Source organism: Lathyrus oleraceus, chromosome 5, assembly GCF_024323335.1.
Source record: "Lathyrus oleraceus cultivar Zhongwan6 chromosome 5, CAAS_Psat_ZW6_1.0, whole genome shotgun sequence".
Lineage (NCBI taxonomy): Eukaryota > Viridiplantae > Streptophyta > Magnoliopsida > Fabales > Fabaceae > Lathyrus > Lathyrus oleraceus.
In genome coordinates this window covers 353,297,613-353,317,414 of record NC_066583.1, presented here as the reverse complement: position 1 = coordinate 353,317,414, position 19,802 = coordinate 353,297,613, and the positions used below count along the sequence as shown (strand labels likewise).

The following is a 19,802-nucleotide window of genomic DNA, read 5'->3' as shown; positions in this document are numbered from 1 at the left end:
AAACATGCAGTATATATACAACTTCCAAGATGGTGGACAAAAATAGTAGCTTTTCAGAATTTTTTTGGTGTACTCCAACCAAGATGGCGGTCCCCAACGTATCCTCTTTTCACACGCCTAGGTCCTCCAACCAAGATGGCAGTCCCCAACGCATCCTCTTTTCACGCGCCTAGGTCCTCCAACCAAGACGGCGGACCCCTTCATGCTCATGATGCACGCGCGCGTCATCCCAAATGGAAGACCAAAAGCACATGGAATCGCATGTGCATGACCCCTACGTCTCAAACGGCGGACCCCTTCTTACTTTGCAGAGGTGGTTGAGGTCCTCCATCTCAAATGGCGGACGTATTCTGCATGGCTTCCACGTACCATTCCAAATAGCCCTTGTATATAATTGAAACCCTTTAATTTTCAAATTAAATCATACACACAATGGCTCAAAACAATATCACAGTTCAAATCCATTATAATGGAAGTATTTTTCCAGATGTTAGTGTCGGAGTCATATCTCAAAACGCAAACGTACAACAACTCAAAATACACCTCAGATCCAATTACATGCGTCTAAAAGAAAGACTCGAAAACAAGTTCCAACAACAGATAACTGATATTTATTGTCGATATCCATGTCTTAATGACGGCGTTAACAGCGTGACTTATACAACAACAGAAATAGAAGACGATAATGACGTCGGGTTAATGTTCCAGTGCCATTCGACGTATAATTTGTCAAATGTGATTGAGTTATACATATGCTTAGTAGACCACAATGAGGGTGATCAAGTAACGTATCCGACACAAACTTCTCAATCTCATCAATATCAAATGAGTCAAGAGACTATATTGTCGTTGACACCAGTTCCAGATGAGGATGTCGGGGATGATAGTGACTATGAAGAAGCGCGGTACGTAGATACGCAGAATCTTTTTAGTGGAGAAAGTGACAACTCTGACAACGATATCCCTGTGGTGCATCAAGATCAAGTGCAAGATCTGTACAATCCACCACTACATATGAGAAATCCCACATACTCACTTGACGAAGATGCATGAATTTTTGAAACCACGGATCCACTTCGGATAGAGGGGGGGTGCTTGGCATGGAATTTAATAGCAAAGAGGGATGTGTATTCGCCATTCACCAATTTCACATCAGAAACTGTCTTGATTATTCTGTTTATAAGTCTGATTCTAAACGACTCATAATCAAGTGTGTTAACGAAGAATGCGCCTTCAAATGCAGAGCATATGTGGGGAAAGGGAGTGGTACGTGGGTGATCACTAAGGTTAGCGGTCCGCACACATGCATGTCTTCCACAATGTCTCAAGATCATAGAAAACTTGACTCTAATCTAATATGTAACAGTATCAAGTCTCTAATCAACAGTGATGCCTCACTGAAAGTGAAACACATCATCGCTCATATTCGGGAGACATTCAACTACACAATCTCTTACAAAAGGCATGGATTTCAAAGAATAAGGCTATCACTGCTATTTATGGAAACGACCTGCCACAATGGTTGTTGGTCATGAAAACATTTCTACCAGATACTATAATAGAACTCGAGACCCTTCCTGTATTTTCAAACGAATGGACTCAAATCAGTGGTGCTAGAGTTTTTCACCGCCTTTTTTGGGCTTTCCAACCATGCATCAAGGGTTTTGCATTCTGCAAACCGGTGGTTTAAGTAGATGTCACATGGTTATATGGAAAGTACAGGGGAACTTTGTTAATGGTTGTGGCACAAGACGGAAATAGAAACATATTTCCAATAACTTTTGCATTGGTAGAGGGCGAAACTGGAGAAGCATGGAGTTTTTTCTTGAGAAATCTTAGAATGCATGTCACACCACAACCCAACCTATGTTTTATATCAGATCGACATGAGTCAATAAAGAGTTCCTATAATAATCCGGATAATGGCTGACAACACCCTCCCTCCTCACACGTCTATTGCATCAGACATATAGCGCAAAATTTTATGAGGGAATTCAGAGACAAGGAACTTCGATTTTTTTTTGTTAACATGGGTATCTTCCAAAACATATCTTTGTTATCATATCTAACAGTAACTTCTACATACTAATTTAGTTTTCATTTTCATTTTTAGGGTATGCATTAAATGAGGCAACATATGAATACTACATGGGAGAGATACGTAAGGTTAACATAGCAACGTTAGAATGGGTAGACAATATTCCAAGAGAAAAATGGACGAGATCATTCGATGGAGGGAAACGTTGGGGTCATATGACTACCAACCTTGCAGAATCAATGAACTCAGTTTTAAAATCCACACGCAACCTACCTATTACCGCTTTGGTAAAATCAACATATTATCGATTGGGCACACTGTTTGGGAAAAGAGGACATGATTGGACTAAAACATTGGGTTCTGGCCAACTGTTCACTGAAAAGTGCATGAAGGGAATTGAGGAGGAAGTAATCAAATCAAATAGCCACACGGTTATGCAATTTGATCGTGAGAGGTTATGCTTCCTGGTCCAGGAAACTGTTCATCATAGTGACGGAAGACCGACTACCCATTACAACGTCGACCTTCAAAATTTGACGTGTGAGTGTGGAAGATTCCAAACGTTTCATGTCCCTTGCTCACATGTTATTGCAGCGTGTTCAAGCATAAGACAAGACTATTCTGTGCATATAACTGACGTGTTCAAAGTTGTAAACGTATTTAAGGTCTACGAGGAGAGTTTCCTCGGGATCCCGACCGAAACAAGCTGGCCACAATATGAAGGTGACACGCTATGCCACAATGACCGCATGCGGAGAAACAAGAAAGGTCGCCCAAACAGTTGTCGGATTAGAACTGAAATGGACAACGTTGAAAAAGAAAAAAAGAGGTGTGGTATTTGTCGAGAAATATGACATATGCGCAGAAAATGTCCAACCAGGCCTGACCCTTCTACTTAGTTATGTCTGAAGTTTTAGTATATTCAATCTTTGTTATATTTCGTGTATTTCCTTTTTTCAACAACAAGTTCTATTTAGAGCGTAACATTATCGTCTACAACACAAGACAAGTTACAACATAATAACAACTTCAAATAAAGATAAAAAACTACAACTATTCCAACACGTTATAACAACTAATCACTCCAACACCTTTTATCATATTATCATTTTAAACGACAACAGCTAAAACAAGTGGATCTTCAACACCTCGACTAACTTCTCCACTATGCGTAGAAAACATACAAGTAACATCCAGATTATTTTCTACACGATCCCAATAATGCATGTATGTACCATTTGGGCTAGCACCCGTAAGAGTTATGTAAGGACAATAATATTCAATTTTTCTAACACGTCGAATTGGACCACCCAGCTGTCCGAAACTTGTGTTGATGGCAGAAACCAACTGTCTGAACTTCCATTGTGGATTCAAACAAACCCTCATCTGCTTATCTGTTTCACAGAAAACAATGCAACACACAAACATCATTCACAACTAATATATTCATCTATCATATGCTTCCTCTATTTATAGAAAACCTAATGGAAATAAAAAATAATATTATACTATTGTTTAAGCGGGAAAAATCTATATCAAAATATTATTTTGGCGGGAAAAATAATATTAATTTTTTATTTAATTTTTCGTTTTTATTAAAAATATTATGTAACAATTAATTTAATTTGTTAATTTTTTTTAAAGTTTTCTCTTTAATATTAATTTTTATGTAATATTAAATATTTATTACAAATATTACATAAAAAACTATATAATTTCAAAATTTTAATTAATTATTAATAAATATTTTTTTAATAATATGTCACTATTTATTATTAATTTTATTTTTAGAAAAAATTATTTTTAAAACAATTTATTATTTAATTTAATTTTAAATATTAATTTTTAATTAGTATTATATATTTATTACAAATATTATATAAAAAGTAATATAACTAATTAATATTAAATAATTCTGAAAAATATTATATAACTAATTAATATTAAATAATTATGAAAAATATTATATAACAAAGTATTTAACTTATTAAAAAAATTATTTTTATTTTTATTAAATAAAATTTTTTTATTAACTTTTAATATTAATTAATTATTTTATTCATTTTAAATTAATTCAAAAATTAAAAAAATAAAATAAAATAAATAATGTACCCTCCCTCCCAGATGGCGCACCCCAACTAAACCTCTTAGGGCGTCCGCCATCTTGGATGGAGGCCCTCAAAAATATTAAAATAAGCCCACAAAAGGACAAAAATGACGGCAGATTGGAAAATTGATTTGGAGTGGTGGCATTTTGAGATTTTTTTTTTCACCATAGTGGTATGGAGGTCAAACTCTCTGCAAATAACCAAACCGAATCTCTTTTTAAGTTTTGATGGGGTCTGCCTTTGAACCATGCAACTACAATTGAACCATGCAAATAACCAAACCGAATCTCTTTTTGAGTTTTGAGGTCTGCCTTGATTATAAATTTCCTTTGAATGTTTATATGGTAATTAAAAGGACCTCTATTTCTTAGTAATTTTATTAAATTTTTCTTATCATGTATTCAAATTAACATTATTGCAAAGTGAAAAAATAATAAACTAAGAGTATTAATTAGATAGTACAATTAAAATTTCTTAATAACTTTATCAAATTTTTTTGATCACAAATATTTTGAGACAAATAATTTTTTTAAATATGACATTTATTTTGGAATGGAGAAGTAACGTTTTTTTTCGGAGAGGACCACAATGTGTAGTAAAACTCTTCCGCTTAACTTGAACATCACCAAATCAGTTCATGAACCACAGGAGTAAAACTGAAACTCACTACACAGTCAGATGAAACCCTTGCAGAGTTAAATTAAATGCAGAATTCAGATGAAATTCAATGCATTAGTAATGATATGTAATGACACCTTACTATTTAACATTTTTTACAACTAAGCTTGCATGAACAACTAAAAGTTGATGCTATTAAGAGTTCAAGCTTAACAGCTATTGTTTTTTTTAGACAAATGGCAATAATTCTTGGATCTATAGACAGAGCATCAAATATTGACAAATTTGTTCCACTCCTATTGCTATAGAATTATGCAAAAATGAAAATAAGAAAGCTACAAAAAGCTTAATATCCAGCAATTGAAATTACTTACACAAACACATGAGCATTCACACCAACAAAGAAAAGCAGAGTGAAGAGTCAATACTCATTCAGTATTAGTCAACATTCTTATCAGTTCATTATTTATCATGTAGCATTCATAGGTTTCCTAAAGTATAATACAGCCATAACCACCAAATCAGTTCATGAACCACAGGAGTAAAACTGAAACTCACTACACAGTCACTCCACATCAATGCCCTTCTCTCGAAGCTCGGCAACGACCTCATTCTTCATCTTCAACCACATTCTCTGAGCTTCTTCATCAACCTTCTTTCTTTGTATCTCCTCGCATCCACATTCATCCTTATCACTTTCAATCAACCCTTTTAGGGTGGCTCCAATCATCTTTCCTTTGGCGAAGAACTCCTTCACTGATTCTACATCACTAGGGTACAAATTCGCTTGCTCAAACTTCTCCTTTAGCTGTGGTGACTTCTTCCTCCACCACTCCATTGGTGAATTACCGTTGTAAATCCATAAAGCACCAAGTATGGTGTAGGTGCAAAGTAAGGCCTTCCCAATTTGTTTATAGAAGTTGTAGTCTTCACTTTCTACCCCAATTTTATTCATGTATTTTTTTGCACGCATTGAGCTCAGCATATGAAAACCTGCATTGGAAAATTAGAATATAAACAGGAGAGTTTCTGTTGAGACATTTTATCGAACAGTTGGCGAGCAAGACTTGGTTTGTATTGAAATAAGATTGCACAGAGAAAGTTACCTGTTTTGGGGTCCTTTAAACGCCTGGGAAACATTTTGAAAGCGCAAATTTGATGAGAGTGTTAGTTTCTGGAGGGAGAGATTTTATTAATGATAAAATTCAAAATCGAAAGGGATAAAATAAGCGATTGTTTTGGCATAAGTTGCCGAAAACTTCGATATAGCTATCATAAGCTATCTATTCAGCTTATATGCATTATATGAAATTGTGAACCAAGACATTTAAACTACCAAATATTTAAGCTAAATAAATAAACAAATTGTTGGGCAAAAAGAACGGTGGGATTAATAGCGATGTACTTATAGTATAAAATAGTTTTATCTTATCATTCAATAAAAATATATTATTTAGTTATGTTCTATTAATATTTTAAAATCTTTAATGAAAATAATGGTTATTATTGATTAACAGTGTAAAATAAATTTAGACTATGTGCATCACCTCTTTTCTCAAAAAAATAAATAAAATTAGTTTTTTTAACTAAATTCGATTATAAAAATACAAATTTGAATCTCCAATATCTCAACTTATTTATTATTAATGGATGGAATTTTAGCTATTAAAAAAAATAAAAAATAAAATAAAAAATAAAGACACATAAACATTTTTCAAAACCTTATTAAATTTCTGGAAAAAAAGTACATGCTCCATAATTTGGTTAAAAAATAAAATAAAAAATATGGACATATATTATTATAATTAGTAGTATATTCTTTATATGTAAAATACTCTCAAATTATATCATGTAGAATTGACAGACCTGGACAATGCTAACTTCATCACATTTTGAATATATGTATAAAAATTCATTTGATGATACATTCGGCATTTGATCCAAAGGTTTTTTTAACTAGAATCAGATTTGGATTTAGAATTGAAATGGTATGTCATCTACGGTATATAGACAAAGCAAACTTAATATATAGACAAAGCAAACTTAAGCTTGATTGATGTTTTAACAATTGCGGTATTTTTGAGAGAATTTGTAAAAAATTTAGTAAAGTGATGAAGAAATGAAAAGAATAGTCAAATGGAACGAAATTGTCAACATCAATAAGAAGAAAAAGTAAACAAAAAAAGAAATTTTAGTTTTGAATTTTTCGTCATCGTGATGTCCTTATGGTGGTCACGATACTACCTATTATGGTCGTAATGATACGTTTATCAAATACATTTTTGATTGTTTAAATAGAAAAATATACTACTTTTTGCAAGGGTTCGGAATTCCATAAGAGAATTCGATGATAAAGAGTTCTACGAATAGAATTTTTAAAATTTTGGAGTCATTGGAACCATATTTCTTTATCCATTTTCATGTACTCTTCATCTAAACTCATGGTAATAATTTCTATCACTATGAGTAGCTAAATTTCTCTTGATTATGTCTTATTAGATGAACTTGATTTTACTCTGTTGGACCATATGATTGTTTGATGTTATTTAAATGTTTTGATTTTACAATTTTTATTCAATTACTTTTATGTTTATTGCTCAATGGGTGTTAACGAGTGTGCAAAGTGAATTTACATAGTAAAAATTATTGACCGTAAGCCTCTTGATCGAAAATAAAGAAATTTTGCAGCTTAGTAAGTAATTAGGAATTTATAATTATATATAGTAGATAGAGAATTAATGCACTTAGATCCCTAATTTTACTTCGAAATTGCTTAGGAGATTAATAAATTATAGTATAAATTAGTGAGTTGTAAACCAAAGAATTGGATACAGTGGTATTATTAATAGCCATAAAATTAGATGTCAACTCGTTCAAATAATGCACAATCATCAACAGGAGAAAATTAAGGGATTCAAATAAGATCTAATAGTTTCTCATTATAATATTTTCTACAAACTTTATTAGCGCAATTTATTTTTGCAAACCATTCTGAAAATCGGGGGGCCGTATTTACCTTCAAAAGCACAATTACAACCTTGTTAAAATTTGCAATCCTTGTGGAGACGATCTTAATTTTATTATTTTGATTGTATTAGTACACTTGTTAAGAAAGTCATCAATTTTTTGACGCCGTTGTCAGGGATTATTGATAATTTCAACAAGACAATATTTGTGTAAGGTTTTAATTTAACTTCTATTTTGATTTCATTATTGTTTTTTTATACTTTTATTCAATTCTATTTGGTGCAGTGCTATTGAGATATTATTTGTTTGTTTATGGGAGGTTCAAGTTCGATAATAATACCATTAGATTTAGAAATCAAAAGAACAATGCAGACAATTCAAAAAGCAAAAAGATAAGCATTATAAACTATAGGTAATGATTGCAGGAGGACTAATATTGGACATATATCCTTCAGTTTTCAACCAGCTAACCTTGTAATATTTGATATTAAAAATTTTGTGCTTCCAGGTTTAAGAGACAACCCGTTAGATGGGCCAACTATCATCTTGGAAGCAGTTGGCTAAGTTTTATGAGACTTATTTGATGTGCGAGATGAATGATGTGGCAGAAGATCAGGTAAAATTACAGTTGTTTAGTTTTTCTTTGATAGGTTGAGCGAAGGATTTGTTGCACCACATTCCAAATGGTACGATCCAGACTTGGAAGGAATTGGAAGACGAATTTTTAGAGAGGTATTTCTTTAATGCTCAATTTATAGAGAGGAAAGTTGAAATTTCAAATTCCGATCAAGGTGATTCTAAATCATTATCTGATGCATGAGAGAGAATCAAGTTATTACTCCAAGGATGTCCTAATCATAATATGAGTGATATGAAATAGATGACACATTATATCATAGGTCTAAAAACTCATACGAGATTGCTCCTGGATGCCTCGGTTGGAGGTACATTAAGAAGTAAGAATGAAGATGAGGTAAATGAACTAATTGAAAAGATGTGACAAAAATGAGTATATTCTAATAGTGAAACCTACTGCATTCATACTTGGTCAAGCAAATGTGATTCTAGAAGTAGATTATAATACAATAAGGTGTTCTAGACATTAAGGTGTAACTTAATTGTGTTTTAGAAGTAAATTCTAATACAATAATGCTGGCTCAACTTGGGGTTATTTCCAAGCAGTTAGATGCACTCACACTTGGTCAAGCAAATGTGAGTCAGGTTCTAACATTAGGTGTTTCTGTAGGGAAGGACATGAAAATAGAAATTGGGTACCAGCGGTAGTTAGTGATGAAGCTCAATATGTAAACTTTCAGAAAAATAACCCTTATTCCAACACATAAATTCTTGGTTGGAAAGATCACCCAAATTTTAAGTGGAGCAATAACCAGACTTTGAATGCAGATGAGGGAATGCCACAGGTTCCTCAAACACCACAAAGGAAACCATCACTAGTCAAAGAATCATTGAACAACTTCATGAAAGCCACTCAAACAACTTTTGAACAAGTTAGAAAGAATCAAGAAGCAATGCTTAATACCGAAATAGATATGACCAAGAATAAAGACACCATGAGTAAGAACACTGAAACATCCATAAAAAAATGGTAAATGCAAATTGGTCAATTATCTTGACAAATGACATCACAAGCTAGTTCAAATGGGGGATTTTTTGGTAACACTATAGATAACCTGAAAAATGAGAATTGCAAAGCCATTGATTTGATAAATAAAGTGTTTCCATCAAACTAAAATTTTAGTGAGGAGAAAAAAGAAATAAGAGAGGATGAGAAAAAATTGAAAAAAGGTAGTAGTTGAAAAAGAGGTTGAGAAAAAATCAGAGGGAGAGGGAGAAAAGGCGAGGTAATAAGTGAAGACGAATTTAGGCGGGATACCCTTGAGAAAATCATACATCAAAACTCATATTTGAGAAGCACTAAGAAACAAATCTTGAATGAACCTAACCCAGAGTTACCGGACTACATCTAACCACCTTACTTGATCTTGAAGTAAAAACCAAAGAAGTAAATTGAAGCGGATCACTTTAAAAAGTTTATGGACATGCTACAAAAATACAGGTTAACACTGCATTATGTGAAGCGCTCAATAGATGCCAGTTTATGATAAATTCATGAAGGATATTTTGTCGGGAAAATGAAAATTGAAGTATGATGAGAATATCGCTTTCCCGAAAGAATGAAGCATAATCATTCAAAAAATAGCTTCCGCCCAAACTCCCTGATCCAGGTAGGTTTACTATTCCATGTTATTTTATTTCACTAACTATTTGTCATGATTAGTGTGATTTAGGAGCTAACATTAATCTGATGTCAATGTCTATGATTAGAAAGTTAAAATATGATGAACCAAAGCCGACTCAACTTTAACATTATCTTATTGTTTTATCACATACCCATATGTATTTCTTGAAGATGTACTTGTTAGAGTCGATGACTTGTTGTTTCTAGAAGATTTTGTGATTTTAGACATGCTAGAAGATTCTGAAACACCACTACTTCTTGGTACACCATTCTTAGCAACAAGTAGAGCTCTTATTAATGTAGAATTGAGGGAGTTAATATTGAGATTCAATAAAGAAAAAGTTGAGTTCAATGTGTTTGAAGCTATGAAACATCATTAAGAAAATACTCAATATTATATAATTAACACCATGGAAGAAGTCATTCAAGAGATAACCATAGCAGAAACACATTCACCACCGATGGACCGAGTCATTATTAATTCAGTCGAAAAGGTTGGATATGAATCTGATATGGAGGTAGTGTTTACCGTGAAAATTGGTAAATAATCGTTGGTCTTCCAAATTAAGGAAACTTTGGTTACTCACAGGATTGACCAGATTGATTATAGTACATGTGCTATTATTCTAAAATTGTGTATAAAAGATGAATTTGACAGTATTCTTGAGTAAGGGGTGTTTGCTTAAAGCATTTTCAAGAAGATAAATTGCAGAAGTGTAAGTAAAGTGTAAAATAATGCTTGATATATGACTTGTAATAAAGGATAATTTCTGAACAAAAGGTGTAAATGAACTTTGATTGATATAAAGATAATGGTGTTATCAAACGTACATTCTCAATTGTACTCGTTTGTCAACACGCTGGATACTTTGAGTAAATATGATTCATTGTACCACAGTTTGTCAACACGCTGCCATTTGTTGGTTTGATTGGGTAGTATTTTGGATCAATGGGTTGAATATTATGCCCATTATTTGGACCAACATCTGGACCATTTCATGATTACTTTCGTCCATTTGCTGTCTCAACATTGTTGCAGAATTATTGGTTAGATTGGACGTCTGGGTATGAAAACCCATCCCTAAAGGTTGGCTTCGACCCAAGTTGTTTACACCGGACCCAAACCCCTACAACGGCGAAGATGCATTCACCAGTGGGTCTGCATATGTTGACGTCGAATTATGTAAATCGCCATCAACGCAGTTGGCATTCCAAATGGCTGTTCGCGACCACTTACGGGCATCGAAAAACCACTCACATAAGGCCTAAAAAATTGATTTCCCCTTGGAGGGGGGTCATTGGTGGACCCTGCGTTCCTGAAGGATCTACTGGTGGACCTTGCGGTCCCACATAAGACAGAATATGCCCACTATGGGCCCTCGACTGTATAGGTGTCGTATTCGCCATGGATGGTAGAAGTTCTGCAGCAGATGTTGCGACCGTACTTCCCCCTGATGCCGATGCAGGGGGGTGGCTCTCCATTATTATATGGAGGATTCTAATTATTTGGTAGATTCACCATTCTCCTTGGTCTTTCTTCATTAGTTGTGGCTACTTTACCACTTCTTAATAACATGCAACAAAGTTATATAGGGAGATACTGAGAGAAATAAAAAGAAACTGAAGAACGAATAAAGATCTTCAAAAGAAAAAGTTGTATTAAAAATACTAGCACCGTCCCAATGGGCGTGCCAATTTGTTTACCATGAAAATTGGTAAACAATCATTGGTCTTCCAAATTAAGGAAACTTTAGTTACTCACAGGATCGACCAGATTAATCCTAGGACATGTGATATTATTCTAAACTTGTGTATACAAGATGAACACTTCGACAGTATTCTTGAGTAAGGAATGTTTGCTTAAAGCGTTTTCAAGAAGATAAATTGCATAAATGTAAGTAAAGTGTAAAATAATGCTTGATAAATGACTTGTAATAAAGGATGATTTCTGAACAAAAGGTGTAAATAAACTTTGATTGATATAAAGATATTGGTGTTATCAAACATACATTCTCAATTGTACTCGTTTCTCAACACACTGGATACTTTGAGTAAATATGATTGATTGTACAGCAATTTGAACACATATAATCCTAACACTAAGACACCTATATATACTAAATCGAAATAACCGTCACCAACAATTCTTCTCCTAGGCACTGACGCGTTACACTTGATATGTCTGCGATTCAGGACAACACTCCACACGTCTTTTCTTTCAAAAGTGGATAAGAATGAAATAAAGTTATCCTTCTTTCATTCAAATTCAAATATATGTCGAACAAACTCTTCTGTCGAAGTAATATTCTGAACTTGGGAATATTCCTAAGTCTTACATTAGTCCTCCCTTATAGAAGGCAGACTTCAACACTTCCTCACACCATATTTTCTTTGTGTCTAAATCATAGATATCTTCAAAAAGCATTCTTTTTTCTTAGTTTATCATCTCCAACCCGGTGTCAAATTCCCACTTAACAGGTAGTCAAATGTTTACTTCAACTTCAAGTTACACATGTGGAGAAAGCAACGAGAAAATTGAAGAATTAGGTGGTAGCGAACAATAGAGTCCAACACAAGTTCAAAATGATCTTGAGTTGAAATAGTTGCCAAAACATTTGAAATATGTATTTTTTGGTGAGAAGCGGTTGTAAGCATCCATCATTAGTATTTCTTTATCAACTCTAGAAGAATAAAAGTTGTCGAGAATCCTAAGCGATAATAAGCAGGCACTTGGTTGGAGTGTGGTTGATCTAAAATGTATTATCCCAACTTATTTCATAGACAAGATAAAATTATAAGAATAATTCAAGCCTCTAGTTTAACTTCAAAGAAGAATAAATCTAACCATGAAAGAAGTGGCGAGAAAAGAAGTTCTAAAGCTACTTGAAGCATGTATGATTTATCTTATTTCTGATAGTTCTTGGTTAAGTCCAGTACATGTAGTCCCAAAGAAAAAAGGCATGACCGTCGTTTGAAATGAAAGGAATGGGTTGATTCTAACTCGAACAATTACTGGATGGAGGATGTGAATTAATTATTGAAGGTTAAACCAAGCAACACAAAAAGACCATTTCCATCACCTTTTATGGATAAAATGTTAGAAAGATTAGCAGGTCAAACTTATTATTGTTTCTTGGATGGCTATTTAGAATTAAATTAAATTATTATAGATCCCACAAATCAAGATAATACCACTTTCACATGCTCTTTTGGAGTGTTCGCTTATCGCAAAATGGCATTCAGATTATGCAACGTTCCCGTAACTTTTTAATGATGCATACTTTCTATATTTTCTTATATGATTGAATTTTGCATCGAGGTATTTATGGATAATTTTTATGCGTTTGATAATGATTTTGATGATGATTTTGATAAATGTCTTGATCACCTTAATGATGTTTTAGAGAGATGTACTAAAATGAACATAGTTTTGAAATGGGAAAATTCCATTTTATCGTTACTAAAGGTATCATTTTAGGACCTGAAATCTCATAAAAGAGAATCGAGGTTGATCAAGCCAAAATAGAGGTTACTCAAAAATTACTCCCTCCCATCAACATTAGAGGAGTGAGAAGTTTCCTAAGATATGTTGGTTTTTACCGAAGATTTATAAAGAACTTATCAAAAATTGCAAAACCTCTTTGCGACCTCCTAGTTAAGTAAAATTATTTTTATTTTGATGATGAATTTTTTATATCTTTTTCTATTATTAAAGAAAAGTTAGTGACTGCACCCGTAGTCGTCGCTCCGAATTAGAAACTTCCATTTGAACGTATGTGTTATGCGAGTGATTACACAATAGGAGTAGTTCTCGGTCAACGCTGCGAGAAATGTTTCCCCGCTATTTTTTATGCTAGTAGAATTTTAAACAAAAATCAAGTGAATTATACAACCACAGAAAAATAGTTACTAGCTATGGCATTTGCTTTGGAAAAAATTTGGGCATATCTAATTGGCTCAAAAGTTATTATTTTTACAGATCATGTTGAAGACACCAAAGTAGAAAATGATGAACCAATAGAAGCTCAAACACATGTGAGATCTAAGATAACAAGGCAAGTTCCTAGTAGACTTGCAGATTGTGAGTTACTTCATGATAGTTACTTCATGAAGGTGAACTCATTCATTTTATCTACTAGCTGATGGTGAGCCAGTCATGTATGATGAGACAATAAAGAGAAAAGTATGGAAGAAGGACATGATTGAGGAACTTAAGACAATTGAAAAGAGTCACATATGGGAGTTGGTTACTCTACTTGGAAAGAAGAAGAAAATTGTTGTGAAGTCAATCATTAAAGTAATATGGACCCATATGGTACAATTTCAAAGAGTAAAATAAAGTTAGTAGCTAGAGGCTTCTTGTAGAAGTATGAGATTGACTATAATAAGTTGTTTGCTCTTATGACAAGACTCGAGATAGTGAAACTAGTTATGGGAATAACTAGTAGAAGGAATTGGTCCCTTTATCACTTGGATGCCAAGTATGCATTCCTAAATGGTTTATTAAAGGAACTTTCATAAGTCAAATGAAGTATTGCTTGAGCTTCTACAAAAATTTGATATGCGAAATCCGTGGATCATCTCAACACATATGCCATTAAACGTGATAATTGACAAAGATGAGAATGGAGTTGAAATGAACGTGACCAAATATTGAGGTATTATAATATCCTTACTCTATTTAAAAGCGAGTAGGTCAAATGTTATATTTCGTGTATGTGTGTGTGCCAGATATTAAGCATCACCTAGGAAACCTCACTTTAAGATCGTAAAAAGAATTTTGAGGTATCTTAATGGAATCTCACAATACGGTATTTGGTTTCCTAAAGGGTAGTGCATGTGGATTAATAGGTTTTTCTAATTCTGATTTTGTGAGGTGTAATTCGTATAGGAAAAGCACTAGTGGTACTTGACACTTGTTTAGTTTCTTGGCACTGTAAGAAGCAACATATTGTTGTTCTTTCTACCGTTGAGGCTGAATATGTAGCCGTTGTTAGTTATTATGCTCAAGCCTTATGGCTAAAACAACAATTGCTAGATTACGATCTAAAACATGGTTGTATTCTGATCAAGTGCGATAACACTAGTGTGATAATACTCACTAAGAATCTGATACTTTACTCATGGACTAAACATATAATCCTACACCATTTTCTTAGAGATCATATTGAAAAATAGGATGTTGTTTTTAAATACGTTGATACGAAAAATAAGCTTGTTGGCTTTTTTACAAAACCATTTTATTCAAAACCTTTTCATAAGATTTGTATGTAGCTAGGAATCTTAGATTCCTCGTGCTTTAAATAGATTGAGATTTCTATTTCGTTTCTTTTTCTATTTTCATTTTTTTATTCGTTGACACTTTCTTGTAATAAACCATAGTTTCACCAACCTCATTGGTATGTTTCTATAACTCTTATATCATTACATCAATGTTTGTTCTTCATATGTTCATTTGTTTTTATTACATTCTTTATTCCATTCGTTCATCTATAGCATGATTATGATTATTCATCTTTGCATTTAAATTCTTTTTAAATGCGTGTTGTTAATTATGTACGGATCAATGCATTTTGGTGCACCTTATTCTACTATTGTACTTAAGCAAGTCTATAGTTTATTCTATTATTTTTACTATTTTAGTGCTTTTTATATTTAAGTTTATTTATGGTTTTATTTTATTTTCGTACTTTATTTTCAGCTTAAACAATTATTTGATATCTTGTCACTGTTTACACCATAACTTGAGATTAAATAATCAGATTGATGCATTATGATATACGTTAGAAAACTAAGAGAGAGAGAGATACAAGTTTTGTATTGAAGTAAAAAACTGATTCGGAGTGAAGTCTGGTCGAATAATTTGTTGAAGTTTCAGACTTAATGAAAATAGTTAGTTTGATTTAGTTTTTGTAATTTTTGGGTCAATTTCCATAAGGGTCCGAATTTGCCTTTTGTTATAAGAGAGAATTTTCCGCTACAGTAGTTTCATTCTGAATATTCACGAAAAGAACACGCTTTGTACGAACCTATAGAGAACTATCAATCTTGGAGTTGATCTATTGTATTCAGGTTCCAAAACTTTGAGATTATTATAATTATGCAATTTAATTTCGATTTCCTTTCAAGTTCTTCTTATTAACCTTCTTCTTAATTTAAGTGAAATCGTTTTCTTAATTAGATTGTTGTTATAGGGCAGAACTATTAAATTTGATTGATAAATGTTCCCTAATTTTAATCGCTCGAACTCAACTTATTTGTTAATCTACGTTATCTCTAATTGAATGCTTAATTACGCAAACAAGAACATAATTCGTACAATATCGTTAGCGCTTGATTGATTGTTACTATAATAGAATGGGAACGAGAATTTGTTTAGGGAATTGAAGCTATAATAATCGATGATAAGTCGGAACCCGAATCAGTAGATAAGTTTATTTATAAGTTATGCTTTTATCTTAATTAATTATTTTTTATCGTGCTCTTAATATAAAACAGCCCCCCCCCCCCCCCCCCCTAATTGTTTCAATCAGTTAAATAATCATACAAGAGTCCTTGTGATATAATACTTGAGTGTCGCTTCCTTAGACTACCGTTCTTAATTACTCGTTTTTGAACCGTGTGCGACAGCGGATCATGTACATTTGAGAATTCATATACTTGTTCATACATTATTTAATCTTCCATTCATAGTAGTTTTGATCACTTAATTTTGTTTTGTTGAAATGTTGTTGCATGTCTATTTGCATGTTGGTTGCATGTACCATGTCAATCTTCGTGTTCTATGTCTGATCTATGATGTTGTATATTCTTCTTAGCTTCTTAGCTCATGTGTTCATATGGAATTATTTGATCTATGTTGATAGTTTTTAGGTGTTTTAGACTCATTACCATCTATCTCTTTTTTATCTTGTCAAAGTGGGAGAAGTTTTAATATGAGTTTAGAATTGTTTTATGTGTTTTATTATGTGTTTTATGTTGTTTTGTGTGTGCAATGTTTCAGGGGGAGCACAAGCATTAATTTGCTTTAGCTCAAAGTCGACTCAATTCAAAGTGAAAGCTTGTCAAGCATAAAAAAGGGGAAGACTGAAGTTGCATGTCTCTGATATATTCAAGGGTAGTACCCTAATATGGTTTTGTTGCTTGTCTCTTAAACTTTTTTTCGTTTATTATTGTTTATTGAGTCTCCATCATAATTGCACATCTTTAGATTAAGTATTGAATCCAATCTTTTAGCATGCATAATTCAATTATTTGTATTTGAGTATGACCATTATGGTTTGAGTCAATTAGTTGAGTTAATGGAACAAGAACCATATTTGATGTTGGTTCAAGTTATGTGGAAAGTGAAGTCTTAAACTATTTTGAAAAACTTAAAAATTTGAGATTTGTTGTGTATGAATCGTGTTACTCACAATCCATGACTCGAATCAAATCAAATAGAGGAGAGCATGACGATTTTGGTGTTTGTGACTCGAATCACAACTTACAAATGATTTGAATCATGCAACACTATGACTTAAATCACAAGTTGCGCATGATTCTAATCAGACACCTCATGTTAGACAATGCCTCGTTTGATTCGAATCACACTTTCTACATGATTCAAATCACAAAGTTTTTCACTTTTTCTTAGTTAGCCCTGTCCAAATTGATTCGAATCAAGCTTTGCACATGACTCGAATCATGAGCCTTCATGTCGCGAACCAGAGCTACAATGTGACTCGAATCACAGGAAATGGGTCACTTTTCTTTATGTTGATCTTGTTCCACCCTACTTGCTCATTTGACTCAAATCAATAAATTCTCTTCACTCGAATCTAACAACCATTTTCACCTATTTTTATGCATAATCTCCAACACATATAAATTCTTCTTTTCATCCCATTTTGATATAACAATCTCATAACCAACATTATGGTTTTGTGAAATCAACAACCTCTCATTTTGAAAACTTAAAATCTCTTGCAAACAAAGCTTCTTTCATCTTCAATCTCTAGTTTGAATTTACATCTTGATCATGAAGATTTGTAATTGTTGAGGGAGACGTGTCTTGAAACTAACATTTCTTGAAAGTTTGGTAAAGATTTTCAGGAAGCTTGCAAGATTATGGGTGTTGTAACTGGTAATGACAAGTTCTAGTGAAAAGAAGGAGGTTCTTTTTTCCTAGGTTGACCTTGGTAGTGCTGTGTGGAAGCGTACATACAAGATAGTAGTTCTTCTCAATCTCCAAACAATTCATCATTCAAAAAATCAATGGGATATGGGGTGATTGCCACACACGAAGATTTGGAGAAGATTGGTAAAGTTGGAAGATTCAAGAAGCGAGAATCGAGTAAAGATTTTGCAGAGAGTTCAACATTAAGGTTGTGTACAAGTCAAGATCCAAATAGGAGATTTATTTTTTTCAGCATTATTATGGATTAGTGATTGTACGAACTCGTGTAATATTTGCCAAAATATAATGGAAGAAACTTTTTCAATGGGAAACCATTGAAGAATGGAATAGACTCATGCGAGGACGATAGAGCCGAACTACTGTACATCCGGTGTAATCTATCTCTTTCTCTCTCATTTTATTTTCGTAGGTTATTGCATGTTTAGGTTTTTTCGTTTCTTTTCGTAGTTTATTGTTAATTCCTGTTAGTAGCAATTTATTACGTAAGTCTATGTTTTGTTAGAATCGGAACCTATTTGTCTTTTAGTTTTTATTATACTCTGCAAATTAATGGTGTTAGAATCTTGTAGCAATTGTCATTTTATAAGGTACACGTCTCGTGTAACTTGCAAAGTTTCAATTCATCATAGTTTGCAAATCTTTGGAGATAATCTCTAATCAATCCGATATATATTTGTGAATTGTGTATTTGTATTCATGATTGATTTTCAATTAAAGCATAAGGTCTGTATTTTCGCTTTAAGACTTTCGCATTTGAAAAACTCTGATAATGTGATAGTGGTTATAAAGAGCTAATTGGTTACATGCCAACCAATCATTGCCAAGAGAATCTAACCAATCTTACACATCATCATTATAAAAGGTTAAAAAAGACAAAATAACGAAAACAACAAAATAAGAAAAAGACAAATTTATTTTGATCCTAAAATCCTACTTCCTCCATTTTAAAATGAGGTTCGTTTTAGTAAATAAAATTTGTTTTAAAATGACTCTCATTCTCAATATAGAAATGATTATTTCCTCTTCCTCCGGTCTTTACTATAAAAAAAGTTTATTTTTTAAATTTACTAAAGAATCAATGTATCTAAATTATATATAATCCAAATACATTCTATTCTTCAATTAATCTAAAAAATATATTTTTTCTTATATTAAAAATTGGATGTAGTATTACTTTTCCAATTATATCATTTAATTATAACTAATTACACCATTTTTAATATATTAATATGATTTATTTAATAAAAATATAATATTTTATGATAATATCATTATATTTCTTAATTTATGTTTAATTTATGTATAAAATGGAGGTAAATACAGTGATTGTTGTCATTTAGTTTACAATTCCAAGATTTTTTTTTTAAGAAAACAACAACAAAGAACTCAACTTAGTATATGTTGAGTTGACACGCCTTACTACTTCCTTTCGGTAGAGTCTAGAATCCATTGCCTTGAAATTGGCATTTTCTCTGAAACACTTTTAACTCCCTTCCCAACAAGATTCATAAACTCTAACTCTCCTCTCCTAAAACCAATTTGAATCCATTCAACATGTGCTACAAATCTTAATAGATATAAAGTTTGAAACATTAACTAAAGGATTATGAAATAGCAACAAAACAATTGGAA

The 19,802-nt window shown here is 32.7% G+C and overlaps 1 protein-coding gene across 1 annotated transcript; it reads right to left on the bottom strand.

The window, feature by feature from the left end:
* Nucleotides 1–5,091: 5,091 nt before the first annotated feature.
* On the bottom strand, nucleotides 5,092–6,139 carry LOC127084622 (uncharacterized). The gene is made up of 2 exons (XM_051025110.1): nucleotides 5,871–6,139; nucleotides 5,092–5,757 (listed from the first exon to the last, which is right to left on the bottom strand). The coding sequence occupies exons 1-2, from the start codon at nucleotides 5,902–5,904 to the stop codon at nucleotides 5,330–5,332; spliced, it is 462 nt and encodes a 153-aa protein (XP_050881067.1). The 5' UTR covers nucleotides 5,905–6,139; the 3' UTR covers nucleotides 5,092–5,329.
* Nucleotides 6,140–19,802: the final 13,663 nt, after the last annotated feature.